A 19,940-nucleotide genomic window follows, 5' to 3' on the forward strand; every position below is an offset into this window, starting at 1 on the left:
CAGGAATGGGTTAAGATGAAGGCCAAAAGTAACAACAATTATTTTATCAGAGTAAGATTGTAAAAAAAGATTTTCTGAAGGTTGGAAGTTACAGAGAAATAACTAACAATGAGAATACTATTAAATATTGACAGATTCTGCATCTAGAATTTCCTTTAAAAATATAAACCAAAAACAAAAGTTTAGAGATAATTTAAAAAATAATGTGAGAGAATGAGAGCCAAATTGTCACAGAATCTTTAATTCACTCATATTATATAAAATGCACATGTAAAATCTATGTGTTTAAAAATCTATAGAGCAACTGGATAGAAGTCAATGTATTTTGTGGAAGAGTTAATGTTCAGTTCAGTCGTTTAGTCGACTCTTTGCAACCCCATGAACTGCAGGCTTCCCTGTTCATCACCAGTTCCTGGAGCCTACTCAAACTCATGTTCATTGAGTCAGTGATGCATCCAACCATCTCATCCTCTGTCGTCCCCTTCTTCTCCCACCTTCAATCTTTCCCAGCATCAGGGTATTTTTCAGTGAGTCAGTTCTTCACATCAGGTGGCCAAAGTATTGGAGCTTCAGCTTCAGCATCAGTCCTTCCAAAGAATATTCTGGATTGATTTCTTTTAGGATGGACTGGTTGGATCTCCTTGCAGTCCAAGAGACTCTCAAGAGTCTTCTCCAACACCACAGTTCAGAAGTACCAATTCTTCAGTGCTCAGCTTTCTTTATAGCCCAACTCTCACATCCATACATGGCCACTGGAAAACCTATAGCCTTGACTAGACGGACCTTTGTTGGCAAAGCAATGTCTCTGCTTTTTAATATATTGTCTAGGTTGGTCATAACTTTTCTTCCAAGGAGCAAGCGTCTTTTAATTTCATGGCTGCAGTCACCATCTGCACTGATTTTAGAGCCCCCCCAAATAAAGTCTCTCACTGTTTCCATTGTTTCCCCATCTATTTGCCATGAATTGATGGGAGCAGATGCCATAATCCTAGTTTTCTGAATGTTGAGTTTTAAGCCAACTTTTTCACTCTCCTCTTTCACTTTCTACAGTTAATGTTGCCATAGCAAAATGAAATATCTTAAGTTTGGAATTTCCCTATGTACATGTTTCAGCATTGATGTGAACACAATATATCTTACTTTTAGCTACTAACACTAAAAATTCCAGAAGCAAAATTAAGAGTGAAGCAAAATGCCCTTCATTTACATTTATTTTCTAAAGTCATTTTAAGTCTTCCATTTTATAAAATGTTATTATGGAACAATGGCAATCATTGCCTACTCTCTATGCAATCTAAATAAATGACTTCTGAGTAGTTTTTCTCTGTATCTCACCACATGTTTAACTATAGGATTATAATTTTGTACTCCTAAAAAATGCATTTATTTTTACATGCATATAAGGCAACCAGTTGAAATAGGAAATTGCAACTCCAGTGTTCTTGCCTGGAAAATGCCATGGGCAGAGGATCCTGGCAGGCTACAGTCCATGGAGTTGCAAAGAGTTGGACATGACTGAGCAACTGAGCACAAGGAGACCAGTAACAATGCTAAAAATAGAAGAATAAATATATTTAGTCTATCATGTTATTTACCTTTCAAGAAAAGAAGAGGTATATCGTATGCAACATTTTGTTTAAAAATTTATAATGGAGCATAGTTTCCTTTTCTTTTCTAATAAATATTTGAAATACATGCAATAAAAAACAGTTCACCTAATTGAAAACCTTATGTGAAAATATTGGGGCAATGGTTTTTGGCAATATAAAGACATCTGCTGTCACACAGTGCTCTATGAGTGTTCTTTCATAAGTCAGTCCCAGAAGCATATAAGCCAGCAAGAGAAAGAGCTCAGCAGATTTCTGAAATTTTGGCCAAATTGTCCCCAGTTATGGACAGGAGACAATGGTTTCTCAAAGAGCCAAAGTGGACTTAAAAATATAATTAGCATAATAATAATGCTGGGCATGGTGTGAAAGACAGTGAATGAGCATTTATTTTGGCTAGACTGATTTAAATTTAGAATTTGTCACATGATTTGCATAAGCTTGGGTGAGTTAATCACTTTGGTCTATTTTTCTCTTCTCTAAAATGGGGATGATGATGCCTGCTTGTTAGGGTTGTTATGAAGATAAATGTATACAACAGCATTGACACATGATAAGCATTTACATGTTAAATTCCCATTGCCCTTGTAGTGATCATCTTTTTTAATGGTCCACTGTTCAATAAATATAGAAATTCATGTAAAGAATAAAATGTGAGCATGCCCATCCAAATAGGGAAAAATATTCCCTGAAAATGAATGTAAATAAAGTGGATTATTTAAATGGAAATTGAAGTGAATCAAGAAAACATTCAAATTTCCTCTAACGTGGTCAGAGCCAATTCAAACACAAAAGCAGAGTCCTGGACAAACAATATGGTAGGTGTGTCTATTTCCTGCCATAAAGTGAATTTCTAATTATGTTGTGCCTGTTGTTTCAGAGGCAAAGGCCCGTTGAAAAATACATCAGATGTCATTAATGCCGCCAAGAAAATTGCCGAAGCAGGTTCTCGAATGGACAAATTAGCCCGCGCTGTGGCTGATCAGGTAATATAAGAGGGAAAAGCAAGCACATGCTGAGTGGGGTCATTAACTAGCTCTTGGGTTCTGTAATGGGTTTTATGCACTCTATTAAATGCCTCTGAAGAATGAATTGTAGAGAATTGCCACCGTTTTACAAACTGACCTCTGACTCTGTCGAGATTGAGTTGATGCCAAAGGTGGGTTCTGTTTTCAAAGTTCCTTTAGAAAGAAGGGTATCCACTTTTTAAGAGACATAACCTTCAAGGAATCATGGATTATCCTGGCTGTCCTCATTCAGAAACTCAGTGATACTTCACAAGTGGGAAGCAAAAGAACCAACTTTATTTCTTGTTATAATTGATCTCGCTATAATGATGCTCTTTATAATTCATCATAATTTATGTCCTGGCATAAATGTGATAAATCCACATAATCAAGAACATTCAGATTTCAGCTTTATTTTCATCCAGACTCAAAGTGCATCAGAAATTAACAAAATTCTCAGAGTATCTTTTATGCCTTTAGATTGAATTAAGATTCACGTTAAATTAGTTCTCAATCTCAAGGTTGAATATTTGAGTTTATTTCCACTCTTTTCATTTTAGTTTGCTGAACTGGAACTCTAAAATCCTGTTCTAAGTATGTCTTCTTTCAATAATGGGCTCTTTCTTATAAGCATACTTTAGGCAATAAGTGAGTGAAGTGAAGTCACTCAGTCGTGTCTGACTCTTTGCAACACCGTGGACTGTAGCCTAGCAGGCTTCTCCATCCATGGGATTCTCCAGGCAAGAATACTTGAGTGGGTTACCATTTCCTTCTCCAGGGGATCTTCCCAACCCAGGGATTGAACCCAGGTCTCCCGCATTGGGGGCAGACACTTTAACCTCTGAGCCACCAGAAAAGCCCACTTTAGGCAGTAGACTCTTTCAAATAACTGATACTTATCTTGGAATGTGAAGTCAAGTGGGCCTTAGAAAGCATCACTACGAACAAAGCTAGTGGAGGTGATGGAATTCCAGCTGAGCTATTTCAAATCTTGAAAGATGATGCTGTGAAAGTGCTGCACTCAATATGCCAGTAAATTTGGAAAACTCAACAGTGGCCACAGGACTGGAAAAGGTCAGTCTTCATTCCAACCCCAAAGAAAGGCAATGCCAAAGAATGCTCAAACTACTGCACAATTGCACTCACCTCACACGCTAGTAAAGTCATGCTCAAAATTCTCCAAGCCAGGCTTCAGCAATATGTGAACCGTGAACTCCCAGATGTTCAAGCAGGTTTTAGAAAAGGCAGAGACACCAGAGATCAAATGGTCAACATCCACTGGATCATGGAGAAAGAAAGAGAGTTCCAGAAAAACATCTATTTCTGCTTTATTGACTATGCCAAAGCCTTTGACTGTGTCACAATAAACTGTGGAACATTCTGAAAGAGATGGGAATACCAGACCACCTGACCTGCCTCTTGAGAAACCTGTATGCCGATCAGGAAGCAACAGTTAGAACTGGACATGGAACAACAGACTGGTTCCAAGTAGGAAAAGGAGTACGTCAAGGTTGTATATTGTCACCCTGCTTATTTAACTTCTATGCAGAGTACATCATGAGGAACGCTGGGCTGGAAGAAGCGCAAGCTGGAATCAAGATTACTGGGAGAAATATCAATAACCCCAGATATGCAGATGACACCACCGTTATGGCAGAGAGGGAAGAGGAACTCAAAAGCCTCTTGATGAAAGTGAAAGAGGAGAGTGAAAAGGTTAGCTTGAAGCTCAACATTCAGAAAATGAAGATCAATGCATCTGGTCCCATCACTTCATGGGAAATAGATGGGGAAACAGTGGAAACAGTGTCAGACTTTATTTTTTGGGCTACAAAATCGCTGCAGATGCTGATTGCAGCCATGAAATTAAAAGACTCTTACTCTTTGGAAGGAAAGTTATGACCAACCTAGATGTATATTAAAAAGCAGAGACATTACTTTGCCAACAAAGGTCCGTCTAGATAAGGCTATGGTTTTTCCAGTGGTCATGTATGAATGTGAGAGTTGGACTGTGAAGAAAGATGAGCACCAAATAATTGATGCTTTTGAACTGTGGTGCTGGAGAAGCCTCTTGAGAGTCCCTTGGACTGCAAGGAGATCCAACCAGTCCGTTCTAAAGGAGATGAATCCTGGGTGTTCATTGGCAGGACTGATGCTAAACCTGAACTGCAATACTTTGGCCACCTCATGCGACGAGTTGACTCACTGGAAAAGACTCTGATGCTGGGAGGGATTTGGGGCGGGAGGAGCAGGGGACAACAGAGAATGAGATGGCTGGATGGCATCATCGACTCTGTGGACATGAGTTTGAGTGAACTCTGGGAAGTGGTGATGGACAGGGAGGCCTGGCGTGCTGTGATTCATGGGGTCGCAAAGAGTCGGACACGACTGAGCGACTGAACTGAACTGAACTGATCTCTTTAAACATGGTGGCTTGCAGTTTGAGCCAGTCAAAGGAAAATGTCTTAAAATATATATTCAGTTCAGTTCAGTTCAATCTCTCAATTGTGTCCGACTCTTTGCGACCCCATGAATCACAGCACGCCAGGCCTCCCTGTCCATCACCAACTCCCAGAGTTCACTCAAACTCATAGTTTCTCACATTGGAGAAGGAAATGGCAACCCACTCCAGTGTTCTTGCCTGGAGAATCCCAGGGACGGGGGAGCCTGGTGGACTTCCGTCTATGGGGACACACAGAGTCGGACACGACTGAAGTGACTTAGCAGCAGCAGCAGCATGTCCATTGAGTCGGTGATGCCATCCAGCCATCTCATTCTCCGTCGTCCCCTTCTCCTCCTGCCCCCAATCCCCCCCAGCATCAGAGTCTTTTCCAGTGAGTCAACTCTTCACATGAGGTGGCCAAAGTATTGGAGTTTCAGCTTTAGCATCAGTCCTTCCAATGAACACCAGGACTGATCTCCTTTAGAAAAATATATATTAAGATTCTGAAATAGAGAATATTATATAAACTGTTATTTACATGGAAAAAAACATGAACATGAATTTACTATGAAACAGATCATCCTCTTTGGGAACACTGAAAGATTTAGGATATTTTCCTCCTCTGTGGAGGAGGGCTTTTCTGGTAGCTCAGTTGGTAGAGAATCTTCCTGCAATGCAAGATACTGCCTGTGATGCAGGAGATATGGGTTCAATCCCTGAGTCAAGAAGATCCCCTGGAGAAGGAAATGACTACCCACTCCAGAATTTTTGCCTTGAAAATTTCATGGTGGACTATAGCCCATGGGATCACAAAGAGTTGGACATGACTTAACGACTAAACCATAACCACCTCTTCCAAACATGGCCATGGTCTCCAGTGGTTTTTGAGTTGCTTACTATATTTTATCTCCCTCATTTTCTTATATAAGACTGTTCCTCTAAATACTTGCCTTCAACATCCCATATTGTAGAATACCTCAAGTCAATACCAAATTTACTCATCTCTTAAAGTCTGAAAAGAAAAAACTTATGATTAAACTATTGGGATTACTTTTATTTTATTTTATTGTTTTAAATGTTTTATTTATTTATTTTTTTTACTGTTTTATTTTTTTTTAATTTTTTATTGGAGGCTAATTACTTTACAATATTATATTGGTTGGTTTTGCCATACATTGACATGAATCCACCCCAGGTGTACATGTGTTCCCCTTCTAGATTCCCCCTCCCACCTCCCTCCTTCCCATAACCTCCCTCTGGGTCATCCCCGTGCACCAGCCCCGAGCATCCTGTATCATGCGTCGAACCTGAACTGGTGATTCGTTTCACATATGATAATATACATGTTTCAATGCCATTCTTTTAAAATAAGCCAACAGATTGTGTCATATTATATATATGATAGCAAATCTGGGGAATTTTTGCTTACTTTTGAATTTTTGAGAAACAAGAGTAAAAATAATTTATTAAATATTACCAAAACTTGAAAATCTCCTGAAATTTATAGTGATTAAGGACCAAACCATTATTATATTGCTAATTTCAGGGCACTACTGATTGCCAAGCTTCCTACATTTTGGAGCAAAGTTTGAGTTCCATATGTCACCCAGAAGGTTCATGTAAAAGAGAGGAGAGAAAAAGAGTTTATTTGAAAATAGCACTCATACATGCAAACATACAGAAATGCACCAGCCAGGAAAGAATGCTGCATTTTTTTCTGTAAATGTTGAGGCAATTTTCTGCAAATGTTGGGATAAGTGGAGTGACCAGAGATTGGCAGTTGGTTCTGAGAGAGGATTGTGCTAGAATGGACTCCTAAGGAGTAAAAGTAGATGGAGTTTGGATGGTTTTTCCATTATATTCCGAATCTCAATGGCTGAAGCTACTTCTCAGTATGTTTAGGCTCCTTGAGCTCAATATTTTTTATTGTGATTCTTATTTTTGATTTTGTAATTTTGGATTTTTATTTCCAACAATTATGTATCAGGAAACAGCCCCCAAACAGCTTTGATATCTGGAAAACATATCACATATGCACACACACATACAAATCCCAAGATTTTAGATGTATCTTGAGATTGCGACAAAGTATGAAAATGATATTTAATGATGATTTAACAAAGAAAAGATAAACATAACCTCTTTGTAGCGTTCTTCCTGTCATCAGTTGTGAAGCAACCTGCAATTTTTGCTAAAGTTTGGTCTGAATGGAACATATCTTTTTCAAATAATGAATCCATTTCTACTATTCCAATGGTATAAGAGTTGTTTTTCTTGGTCCATAATGCCTTTATGTGTGTTTTAAATACTTCAGTTTAAATAACAGAATAACAGAATGAGCATTTCCAAAATGTGCATTGGTTGGCTTTATTTTGCCAGAAAATATTTTTATGAAGATTTGAGATATGCACACAGTATAAACTTTTTACGGACTGTTGCGTTTTTAATTACTGTTCCATTGAGATAGAACTTCCATTTTAATTTGCTGCAAGGTATTTGTATCAAAGGCCTTTAGGGAGATATCATTTTAAAGTTAATTCCTTTCAGTATATGGGTCTCTGGAGTAAAATAAATATTACAGTATGAAGTACTTGTAGGAAGCTAAAAACAGTCTCTGTGGGATTCTTTCTTGATAAATGCAGTTAGTGAAAAAAAAATACCACAATGGTAAGTGTTATGTAGAAAAAAGACCCCTTTGTAACTTATTAAATAAATGGCTATGTCAAATGACTGGCTTCACAGTATTAATGAAAGAATTCCCTTTCTTGAGCTTAAAGGAAGCTTAGCTGGAGTCTTTTTCTCATACTTTTGTTCTAAATAAGGTACTTTACTTTGGGCTGTAGGTACTCGTTTCATCAAGGATCTGGTGATTATATGTCCTTTTTAAGTGCCAGATTGAGGGAGAACAATAGAATGTCCTGGAGAATTTTAAACTGAACTTTGGATAGCAATAGGAATATATTTCGATTACTGGATAGCCATTGGCATTGAAGTTTCAGAAATGCTTTAGGGAATCACGTAAAAGTCTCTGAAAGTGTTCAGCTCTGTTCGGTGTGTATTTGATGAACATCTACTGACTTAAGTTACAAAGAGAATTCAAAATCTTTGGTCACCAGATTTTTTTTTTTAAGAATTCAAAATCTCTGCTGCATCCTTGGAAGGGTCCTGTTGTTACACTGATGAGTTTATTTCAGTGGGCTTCAAACTCATTTTGCTCACATCTTTTTCTTGTACTTTTTTGTCTTGATCCTTCTCACAGTCTCTGGTTTAAATTAAGTTTATCATGTTGCTAAATTTTTTTATAAATATGATATTCCAGAAAGTGCAATAGTGTTTCTTTAGTGAATGATACATTTCTTAGAAAGCCAAAAGAAACAAATGCATTTTCCAACAAATCGAATTGAAACTCTCTTCTACTATGGCAGAGAGACTGCCACAGAGAATAATTTCCTTCTAGCATCTGTTGCTTTGTTGTCTGTGTTAAAATAACTTTGCATATAGTGAACATGGAATGGGCCAGTAAGAGAAATCCTGTAGAATATTGTTTTCTTTGCAGTTTAGAAGATAATTGATGAAATACTTATATATTCATCCCAATAAGACTTTCTGGGAGATCATCGATATTCTTTGTATAGAATTTTATCAAAGTAGAACCAACCACTCTCACCTATCACTGTGACCTTCTAAATTCCCTAAAGCATTTCTGAAGCTTCAATGCACTATCAAGTTGAATGCATATAATTAAGGTATATGACAGTGAAAACTTTTCTTCTCACAGCTTCTATATAGCAAATATTAAAAACTGAAAGATTCTTACTAATTGAGATAATTTTTAAATATTTTATAGTGTCCTGATTCAGCATGTAAGCAGGATTTATTAGCCTACCTTCAACGAATTGCCTTGTATTGCCATCAACTTAACATCTGCAGCAAGGTGAAAGCCGAAGTACAGAATCTGGGAGGAGAGCTCATTGTGTCAGGGGTAAGCTGGGACCTGGGCTTCACAATTCGAGTTTCCACTGTTGTTCTTCCAAGGCAAGCATTCTTGGCAACAGTACTGCTAAAAACACCAAACTACAGTGATTCATAGGTAGTTTTTTTTTTTCTTCTTTTTAAATGTTATCACCATTATTCCAGACCTTACAATAACTCACAATGAACAATTTGATTTTCCAATTACCCTGTGTTTATACTAGCCTTATAAAATCTCCATTCTTCACAAGAAAACTAATTTCATAGTCTGGAAAGTCATTGCCAAGTTGTGACTATTATAATTATTTGGGGCTTTTGTATATTTACTCATTGTAAGTCTACTTCCCTCTGTTAGTCCTAGTAATTTTCATTCTCTGTTCAGGAGCCAGCCTCTCTATGTGTGGATTGTGTTCACATGTTAGAGATGGAGAAAACAATAGGAATTCATTCATCAGGTTCCAATGCATACTAGGTTATCAATAACCTTTAAAAGCCAGAAAGCATTTGAATTTAATACAGGTTGATGTGCTGTTGCCAAAAACTAACATGGTTGTCAGACACTAACAATTATAGATCCTTTATTCAATCACTTCAGTGTTTCCCTTCTCATGAAAATATAAGTATCTGGTCCATTTTCGTCAAATGCAAAGAAACAAAAAGCTCAATGAATAGACATATCATGATTTCTTGGCAAGATTTCCAAATGTATGTGTTGAGGTTCTTACCTTGGCTTCTTCTCCTCCCTCAGTCCCTTTCTTTCAACACAAGATGCCATCTATTGTAAACTATTTGCAAATTCCAAAGTGTGGCTTTGCCACCTTTAGTTCTTTTCCCAGTCAGCCATGATGCTGCCATTTTCAGTGTGGCATTACCAGAAACAGAATATTATCCATATGGTGAATGCCTTGTGAACATCAGACTGGTCATGAAGCTCAATTCTTCCTCAAGACATTTCCAGAAATTCACCATTTGATTAAAAATATGTGTAAAAATCATCCTTGAACCCAAAGATTTCAGTTCCTGTATTGTTTGGCATTTAGAAAACCTAGCTGGGAAAAGAGCTTATCTGGCTTGCATGGAGATTCCATTTAGAAAGTCTGTTCCATGCAGTCTCATCTAGTGCCCAGTAAATTGCAATTTTGTGCCTCTTAGCATAGTCACCCCTCCTTTTCCAAAATGATCCCGCTTCAACATTCTTCAACAACCAAGAGCAATCTGTCTTGCAATGTGTCCTTCCTGCCACATTGGTTATTACCAAGATTCTCTCTGCCAAGAAGTGATCGAAACATTGCATTTCCCTTGCTTCCTTTCTTATCTTCAGCCTCAATGGTATAGTTTCTCATACCATTCAGCTTTCATGTCCATCTGTATCAAGCACCTGTGGGACTGAGTGCATTTTGTTTCGCTTGCCTTGTGTGCTTTTATTTGTTACTTTCCAAATCTTATTATTTCCATGGATGCGCAGAGCATCTTTGTGGATCTCAGACTCCGCAAACTCATCTAAGCAAGTTTTACGGGCAGAGCTGCTCCCCGTCATCCTCTCAGTGCCCATTGTTCATCACTGCCTCCAGAGCTTCATTTCCATTGTACTTCCTCATTTAGTTGTAGTCCAAACCATCACTGGCTTTTATCACTTGCACTGTTGGCATTGGCAGAGGTGTTTGAGAACACTTATCACAAAGCCTGTTTCTTTCTTTGAGTCTTATTGGCAATGTTCGTAAATCCTTGCATGGGAGAAGGCTTCTTTCAGAGGAATGTTGTACCACTTTATAATAATCCTGAGTCAAATGCATTATAAAGATTTGCTTATATAGCTCAGTTATGGGCCTGCTCTTGGTTTCTTCATGATTTTTTTCCAAGCTTGATTGCTACTTGGTGCCACACCTGCGTCTGTAGTCTGCTGTCTTTGCCATCTGCCTCCATCTTCTTCATCCTTCATTGATGGCCAATAGAGAGAAAAAAAAAAGAGCAATATGTTTATTTTGCACAGTAGCACATATGACTGTCTTCAAAATTCTGAAAGAGTCAAGAATGTGAGACCCCATACACACAAACTCTCAATGATTTTGCCAAGAAAGTTCATCCATGCTTTGGGCCCTGTTTATTTTGTTGTCTGGCATGATGAAGTTGCCACATTTTTAAGGAGAAGTTGCTATATTAAATACAGTATGCATATATATATATATATATTATAGTATTGCATATAATATGCAATTAAAAAGAGAAATACTTAAATTGTCCTTCCTTTTTTCCTATGTCTTTGTGTACATGGTATTCAAAACTGAGGCTTCTTTGAAAGCCCCCAGGATAGTGTTTTCATTAGAAGTCAAAGTTTCTACTGAAGCAGAAGAGATTTGGATATTTTTTTTTCCATTTTGCCAAAAAAAATTATTTGGATTTAAAAACTGAATGCCATGTTTTTATAGTCTTATGCTGGCATGATGAACTTAAACTAAAAATATGCCCAAGTGCATAATCATATACCATGTCAGCATGTGTATGTTTTATGTGAGTCTATGTGTACAAAGTGGGAAAGGCTTCTTCTATGGTGTCTGCCTTTGACTTGAGAGGTGGCTCAGGAAATCGCAATAGGACCTGGTGACAGTGGGTTAAAAGCTTTTCATGAGTCATGATGGGAACTAGACAAATAGAGGAAACCAGGATATATGCCTATGGATGCTCATTCGCACAACTGCTGTCTAAGAAGCAGTATTAGTTTTCTGGCTGGCAATCAATTTTTTTAAAGTCATTGGCTTAAACATTTCTCAACAGTGGAAAGGTGCCATTTTTATTAAATCTCACAGTAGAAGATGCATATTTGTGAACCAGTTCAGCTCAATGTGGTTGCTAAGCAGGTAATGGGAAAGGGAATTTTAAAAAAATAAAAAACGCTCAAAGAGTGATAGAAATGTTAGAGGGAAAGCAGAGGAAATGAAAACCCAGACAATTTAACAGCCTGATAGTTTATATACTGGCTTTATTTGCTTGTTTCATTTAATGTTTGGTAATTTAATCTTTTAAGCTGGTTTACATGCTTTCTGGAAAAAAAGACTGTTGAAGGAAGAAAAGAAAAAGAGGAAAGGGGAGAGGAGGAAGGAAGAAGCATAAAAGAAGGAAAAGAGAAAACAAAGGAAAAATAAATTTAACCACAGCGTAACATAAATAAGTTCAATGCAAGTAATATCCATTAAAGGTGACAGCACTTTATTCATCAGGGGAGACAAGTTGAACTTCACTTTTTCAGCATGTAAATATGCTTTGAATACAAATCAGTTCCAATGTCATGCTATGGAAATTACCTGTGTATTTGATTGTCATATTTTTAATTAATTTTTCTGCATTCAGTTTCAGAGAATTTAATACGTTCTTTTAAATTTAAAAATGGAGATATACACATACAACTGGAGAAACAAAAATCATTTTATAAGCCTTGATAATCTTCAGCTACCCAAAGATTTATACTTTGTACATTATTATGAATGAGATTCAAAACACAAATGTAGGGATTTCGAATATAGAATGCTGAATATCAAGCATTCTGATAAAACCGAAAAATTCTATCTAAAATGTTAAGTTTAAATACAACAGGAGCCGCATTATAACAGTAAAGCCAGAACACAAGAGCGATAACTCTGCTCTCGACGAGAATCTGATGTTCAGGTTCAGAGATGTAGGGCCACTGATATAACTTAGAGCTGACTCTACATGAGAAGTTACAAAGTTAATAGATTTTATTGCAAATAAATGTCTTTTTTCATGCAAACAAAATATAGGAACAGAGTTTAGAGGTGACAAATGTTAGTTCCCTTAGCCCTCAGGCTGATTAAGTGGAGCCATGACCTATTCCTGAAGGACTGAGTAATTTGCCCTAAGTGCACTTTTGTTCTTTTGTCTTTTAAATATCTCCTTTCCAAATTTGAATTCCTCTCAATTGGGTTATGGAGAAAAGTTTGACAAGGTGAGCAAGCAATTTGCCACACTGGTAGGATCTGAATTGGTAAAAAGAAAATTGGAGAATAAGGGGTCAATTGTGTTTCATATCATTCAAACATTGGGTTCAGTTAAAACTAACATGAATATTCATGGTAATAGCTAAACAACACTCATAAAAATACTAGAAACTGGTCATATTCAAGTCAATTTGAATAAAATACATATATGCTATATGCACATGCTTACATGTATACACACAACAAATAAAGCTGATTTGCTTCCTTGTCCCCTTAATAAGCAATAATTAAGAAATGAACAAATGGTTGACAATTGTGACATATCTAATTCAATATAATACAATTTTGGGGAACATATAGGGTTTCTTTGTACAATGTTATATATATATTTGTACAATACCATATATATATATACATATACATACCTATATGTATGTGTGTGTGTGTGTGTGTGTATATATATATATATATATATATATATAAAATGGTGGTTGTTTGAGATGAGAATTGAAAATTTTTTTATTCCCACTATAGAAAAGTATCAGTATTTTGTAATGGGATGAAACAATCACTGAAACAAGCATTGTATTGATGCCTAGTTGTGTAGACTCATACTTTAAGCACGATTTTTGGGGAAAAGAGTCTTTTTTTATGTATCTTCTGATTCTGTCTATTGTCAATTCTTGATTATCTCCACTGATCAAAGTATAGTAGTAATGGGAAAAAATTTAAATTGCTAGCTATTTCAGTTTGAGTTTGGAATGCACTTCTATGCTTCATTTAAACAGAAGGGTATGTGTTCAGGTGACTCACAGCAGTTTCAAAGAATTTTATCCAGACCTTCCAGAGGGTAAGTTATTAAGTATTTGGCTTAAAGAACTTTTTCTGATCTTGGGAAAGTAGGAAAATCCAGACCCAAGGAAAGTAAGATTAAAGCTAAAGTCAGATTATCAATCTGAATGGAGGGATAATGAAGAAACTCTGTAACAGTAAGAAAATTAAATCGGTATTCATCATATTCAGAATGGCAATAGTTCTTTGCACTTAATCTTCTAGTATGATGGGTTGTTGCATAACTCAATCTTTCTCCCAACAGCCTTTGCCTTAATGTGTTATGATGGTACAACTATAGCCATAGAAATTCTGATTCCCACTTTAAATCTTCCTTAGTTACATTCACGTCAGTGTCCATGGTCATTGACTTTTGCACAACCCAAATTATGCAAACCTTTACAGAAAAATAACCCTTAAGTTTTTTTTTCAGTGCAAATTCATTCTCTCAGTGTTGTAAAAGTGACATTTAACAAACTCCAGGTATTATTTTTGGAAGAAATTTTAAATAAGTTTTATAAGAAAAGTAAAAAATCTCCTTGGGTTTCAGGCATCATAGAAAGCTTTATGTCTGTAGCACCACAGTATATCACCCTGACTTCAAATAATAATCTTGCACAAAGGAGGAGGGTATGTTGATTCGAAGTAACTCTTCAGATACATACTCAACAATACTAATCTAAAGTTACCAGTATGGTTAATTCTATTCATTGAAACAAAAATCAATTATTCACTCATGAAATTAAACCAGTTAGTTATCTTACTAAATTGTTTTATGCATAGAAAAATACTTTTTTAATGTAAATCCCAAACTAAGAAAATCCTAAACTATTGTGGCAAAGCTGGGATGTGAAAAAAAACAAATAACTCTTTGACCTCAAATGGAGACATGGATTAACCAAACTAGGGTGTACTCAGTGGATTCACTTGATTACATCACCTGAACTTGTGAGCTGAGCAGTTTACATTTTAGTTTAAGGGCATTATTGCTTATAAGAATAAAAAGTGTCAGTGACTTTACGAACAGAGGAGTGTCTCTGAGTCAGAAATATCAATGCCATTACCTGTCACTGAATCAATGGACTTTCATTCCTTTGGGTTTTAGAATTTTTTCAAGTTTCAAAAGCCACAAATTAAAATAAGGCAGGCAAATATTTCATGCAATTATCTGTTAGTAATTAATGTTTTTGATTTTAATATTCTAAGGGTTATTTTGACATCAAATGAATAGTAATAGTTTACAAACCTTGGAAATGAGATACATGGAAGGCACCTAAATGAGGGACAATAATTGCACAAATCTTTTGATATCTGTGAAACACAGGAAAACCTAGCTAAAGATATCCTGGTTGATACAATTTTTCCGTGAGATGTGTTCAGAGATCTTGTCTACATGTAATAATTGTCTGAGTTCCTTCTAAGATGTTCTTTGTTTATCAGCATGTTTTAAGAATTAATGTCTGTAGTAGTATCTTAGGAGCTAGCACCTTCTCCCCTATTTTAAACTAGTTTTGGATATATGAGAGCAACCCAGATCTACCTGTTCCCTTCAGTTGAACCAAATAATTATGAGAAGCTAAAGTGTTGATTGAATATCTTTATTTAAATACAGTATCTATAATTCAGTTCCCCTTTTTTGGTTTTCCTGTATACCCTCCAGTTTGTCAGCTCTAGTCAAGAAATATGTTATTTTGAATGGATTACCCAAATCTATTGTGTTTTTATTCTTGTTTCTACTTGGACAGGCATTAAGAGAAGTTAAAATATGAGCAAGTTGATATAAAATATATAATTAAATTTAAAAAGAGAATATGAATATTAAAACCATATACTTAATGTTATCTGGGAATTTCATTATTGATTTTGCATGACCTCAGATGACTCAAAATAAAGGAAATAAAGAGATGCCCATAGCAAAACTGAAACAGGAGCAGTGTTTTTTCTAGGGAAAAACAGTGGTTCCATAAGCTGTTCCTAATTTCTAATGACAAACTAACCATCAGAGTTCAGAGTTGTATTTATTGCTCGTTCTTATAAGGATACTTTAATTCATTGAATTTGATGTTCCTATTGCATTTCAACTCCTACATAAAAGTCACAGTGCTAAATATTGGTTGAGTGGGAGCATTCAAGGTTCTTTATCTCTAATAGCAAGTAATTTTTGTAAAAGGGTAAATTTTTCTGTCCATTGTGCTTTTATTAGATTGTATAGTCTCTTGTTTTCATTTTACCTCTCTTAGTTTCTCATCTTACTGTGTAGCATTTTCAGCTGGAACAGAGGGCCATCTGTTGAGCTTGCTCTGTGTAGTCACTGGCTTTCTTGGTTTACTGGAAATAAAACTGTGCTTGACTTACTATTGCATTCTGCCCATACAGACTATGTCAAATGCTTTCCCCAGCTTAAATGATTTATAAAATCTACCTTTGATCACAGCCCTTTAGAGGAGAAATATGTTATGTTATGGCCCATGTATCTTACAAATAGGAAAGACTTCTGGATGGGCAATATGGAGGATTTTTAGTTCAGATTTCTTTTACTGCTTCAAAATACATTGTCTTAGTGTATCTTGAACAGTCATTTTCCTTCTGGGCAATACATATATTTCAAATATTTCATCTAAATTCTACTTTCTTGAAGGCAAGCTTAATTTAGACGTTAAACTTTTCTTTCATCATCAGTACTATATCTTATTTTATTGCTTTTCTCTGAATATCTTCATCTATACAGATATCTTGTTGATAATGAACTTGACTGGAAGCCTGGCTAGATGTTCTGTCAAATCTCTATAGTCTGTCTTCTTTTCTCTGTTTCCTTTTGCAACTTTATTTTGCAACTGAAAGAGAATATCCTGCAGAAGTTCCAGTCAGCATCATTTTCTAAGGACATGTACTCTTTTAAGTCCAAGGTTCTGTATGTAAGATACTTTCTTAAAACAAGATTTCTTTATCTGGAAACTTCCAATTCAAATATTTTGCCATCAAAACTAATTGTATTCTCTCTTGCTGGGATATTTAAGACTTTGGTCATATTGCATGCCAACTTCCTGATCATGTCTTCCATGATAAATTACTTGGTAAATACATCTGCCAATTATTCTTTTGGAGTGTACAAATTATTCCACCTGGCTTTTCTTCATCCTTTGCACTGACTTAAAACATTTTTTTTTCTAGCAAGCAAATAAACATTTGAAACCAATCTTACTTTTCTCTGATTCGAAGAAGATTATAATCATGACTTCAATAATGAAGTCTCTTGACTGAAATCTTGCAAACACTTTATGTCTTGTCTTGAAGGGCTAACTCATCCATTTATGTAATGTCACAGGAAGTATGCATCAAATCCATACTTGCAGTGAGACTTAGTTTTCATGAACAGTATCAAGAGGCTAGATCCCAAGAAGAGCTAGAAATTTTCTGATCCAGGCACTGCATTCTGTGTCAAAGAAAATTTTGTTATTTTAACTAATATAACTAAATACATTATTGCAATCAATCATATTAAATCATGGAAAAAGTCAGCACAGTTCACCACTCTGCATCCATTTGATGCAGCCTAGTTTTGCATTGGGTTCCTGAAGTCATGTTCCACTTACAAATAAATGATAGATAATTAATTAGAAATACAAAAGAATTATAATCTAAGTCCAGTTTGTTTTAGTTCAATATTTAAAAAGTGTTTAACTTCAGTTTTATTCAAGTATCTTAATATTGGCAAAAGTGTCTCTCCTTTGTTGAGTAGTAAAAATTTTAAAGTGTTTATTGGAAGAATGGACAGATGCATCATTAATCTTAAAATAGTGACCTTTATATATTGTACAAAAGGTGAGATGACAGAAATGAGTTTCTGATATATAATTATCACTTCTGAAACTGTTTGATTATAGAATTGGTAAACGAATAACACTTTGCCTACAATGGGGAAATCAGGAGATGGCTAATTTCTAAAACCAACTGGGATGGTTACAAAGCGTAAAAAAGCAAAGATAAGCCAACAAGTCAATGATTCAATACGTAAAAATTGCAACGAAATAGCTTTTTAAGTTCATTAATTGTGAAATTTAACATAATAAAAGTTATTAAATGTGAATATGAATTTAGACTTAGATTTATTGAAAATGAGAATAGAATATTCAGCAAGGAAAACATAATGCAGAGTATTATCACTTCTAAAAAATACTAAAAAATGCAAATATAGGAAAATTTTCATTCTTTCTTCTCATATGTCAGTTATTTTTTCTTTTTGTCTTTGGTTTCCTAAAGACAACTTTAAATGACTTTAACATTTATTTTGAAGTAAAAAGATGGGAGTAATGTTACCAAATTCATAATCAGTTTGAATTTAGTAGCTCCTGTGTTTCAAAATGCTCCCTAATGTACCAATTTTAAAACTGTGATCTAAACACTTAGATATTTGGTAAGCTAAGAATGACAGGATTGGAAATAGAACTGTACTGGCTTAAAACACCAGAAAAAAAAATTCCAAATTACGAGTTTTGTTTATCCACATGCAAAAATAGTCTCTGGACTTTAAGCATTCCTGATGTGAATTGCAAGCTATTATTTTGAAACTTTACTAGAATATTCTTTGTGGAAATAGATTCACTTTTCACATATTCCACTGAGCAGATTAAAGATCTGGCTTCCATGTGGATAGTTTCAGGACTGCTTGCTCTTCCTTTTGTTTTGTCATAATACTCACTTGAAACTCTGAGTAGTTCAATTTTCAAAGCTCTAAATCTACATTAGAAAAGAAAAAAAAACTTAGATCACATTATTTTCCCATTTTGCCTGATTACATATATATATATATATATTCAGACTTTAAACAAAGCTATAACTCTGTGACTCTGTGACTGTAGCAGAACTGCATGTAACAAAAATGTTTGGTCACTGAGCATTTAGTGGGTCATCTAAATTTGACCTCTGAAAGTACCTGCATAGGGGACCTTGTGATTGTAGCTGTATTGCCATTTGATTTCACTCCAGGTTTGAAGAGAGAACTAACTCTTCCTTTTAGGAGTATGTTATATTCGGTACACGCAGAAAAACTTTGTCAAGATTGTCAGTAATATTTTATGTCAGAGATAACATTTTAAGAAGTAGAAATTCCAAGGGTCAAACTCAACATTGGTTATTGGCTTATCTTTTCAATGGTGCCTGTCGCAAAACTCACCCTTGAGTGCAAAAAGGAGAAATAAAAAAAAAAAAAATTGCCATTCTGGCAATAATGAGTGCATTAATTCCTCAGTGAACCCAATGGAAGAGGTAAGTACCCCCTTAGCACCATGTACTGGCTGAGTGTGCTGAGACCCAGAGCTTTCTGAAGGTCACGCAGCAGGGCAATGGAACTTCCAACAAAGACATCTGACAATCCCCACTTGCTGTTCGAGGCATTAAGAATTTCAGCCCTTGCTTTCTTTCTTGGTGATCTTCAATGCTTTAAATAGGGGATTCATTTCCTTTGAACCCCACTACAATTTTCCCCTACAGTGCCTGATGATGTGGGATGCTCCTTCATCCTCCTTCTCCCAGATGGTTCATTTATCTGTTCAAAAGAACAAATGAGAAATCCAAAGGCCCGGGCCGCTTAATACCATGGAGGCCCACCCATATCTCTTTCAGTACTTAATTCGTTCACAGGCCTTTTTTCTCCCAATTACTTACTCCCTCTTCCACCTCCCGAATCCCTTCCCAATAGGGTACGTTTTTTTTTTTTTTCTTTTTCTTTTTTTCTCTTGCTCTCTCTCTCACTCTTTCTTTTCTGTATCTCTCGGAAATCAGACAGGAGTTCAGAGCACTTTCACTACCTTTTATGAGGTAGATTGTGATGTCATAGATGGGGGCAGGGCTAGTCAACTTTCTACCCACCTCCCAACCTGTGCTGAGGGAGCTCCGATCGGGAGTGGAAGCAGTGATTCTTCTATGGTGAGTAACTTCACTTTCTAATCTAAACTATCTCATTGTAAACATTAATTTTGAAAGCAGGGGGATGGCGTTTTGATGAAGTCAAATGTGACCAATCAAGCCCTCTTTACTTACTGTATTAACCAACTTGGGGCAAAAGATCTACTTATTTATTCTTTATTTAAGGCAAGAATTCCACAACACAGATATACTCTCCAATTATGATCTA

The 19,940-nt window shown here is 35.9% G+C and overlaps 1 protein-coding gene across 4 annotated transcripts in view; it reads left to right on the plus strand.

Annotated features, from left to right (window-relative positions):
* Positions 1–19,940, plus strand: part of CTNNA2 (catenin alpha 2) — a 1,253,094-nt gene that overhangs the window by 1,201,288 nt on the left and 31,866 nt on the right. For 2 of the 4 annotated variants that reach the window (XM_055400364.2, XM_088841736.1), the window contains exons 15-17: positions 2,488–2,593; positions 8,902–9,036; positions 19,589–19,732. In XM_055400364.2, the coding sequence (XP_055256339.1) occupies positions 2,488–2,593; positions 8,902–9,036; positions 19,589–19,732 (385 nt within the window). The remainder of the gene's footprint in view (positions 1–2,487; positions 2,594–8,901; positions 9,037–19,588; positions 19,733–19,940) is intronic. The other 2 variants (XM_088841737.1, XM_088841738.1) reach the window with 2 other exon arrangements.

This window comes from Moschus berezovskii, chromosome 11 (genome assembly GCF_049115385.1).
Source record: "Moschus berezovskii isolate FMDL1 chromosome 11, NW_MosBer_1.0, whole genome shotgun sequence".
Taxonomy (NCBI): Eukaryota; Metazoa; Chordata; class Mammalia; order Artiodactyla; family Moschidae; genus Moschus; species Moschus berezovskii.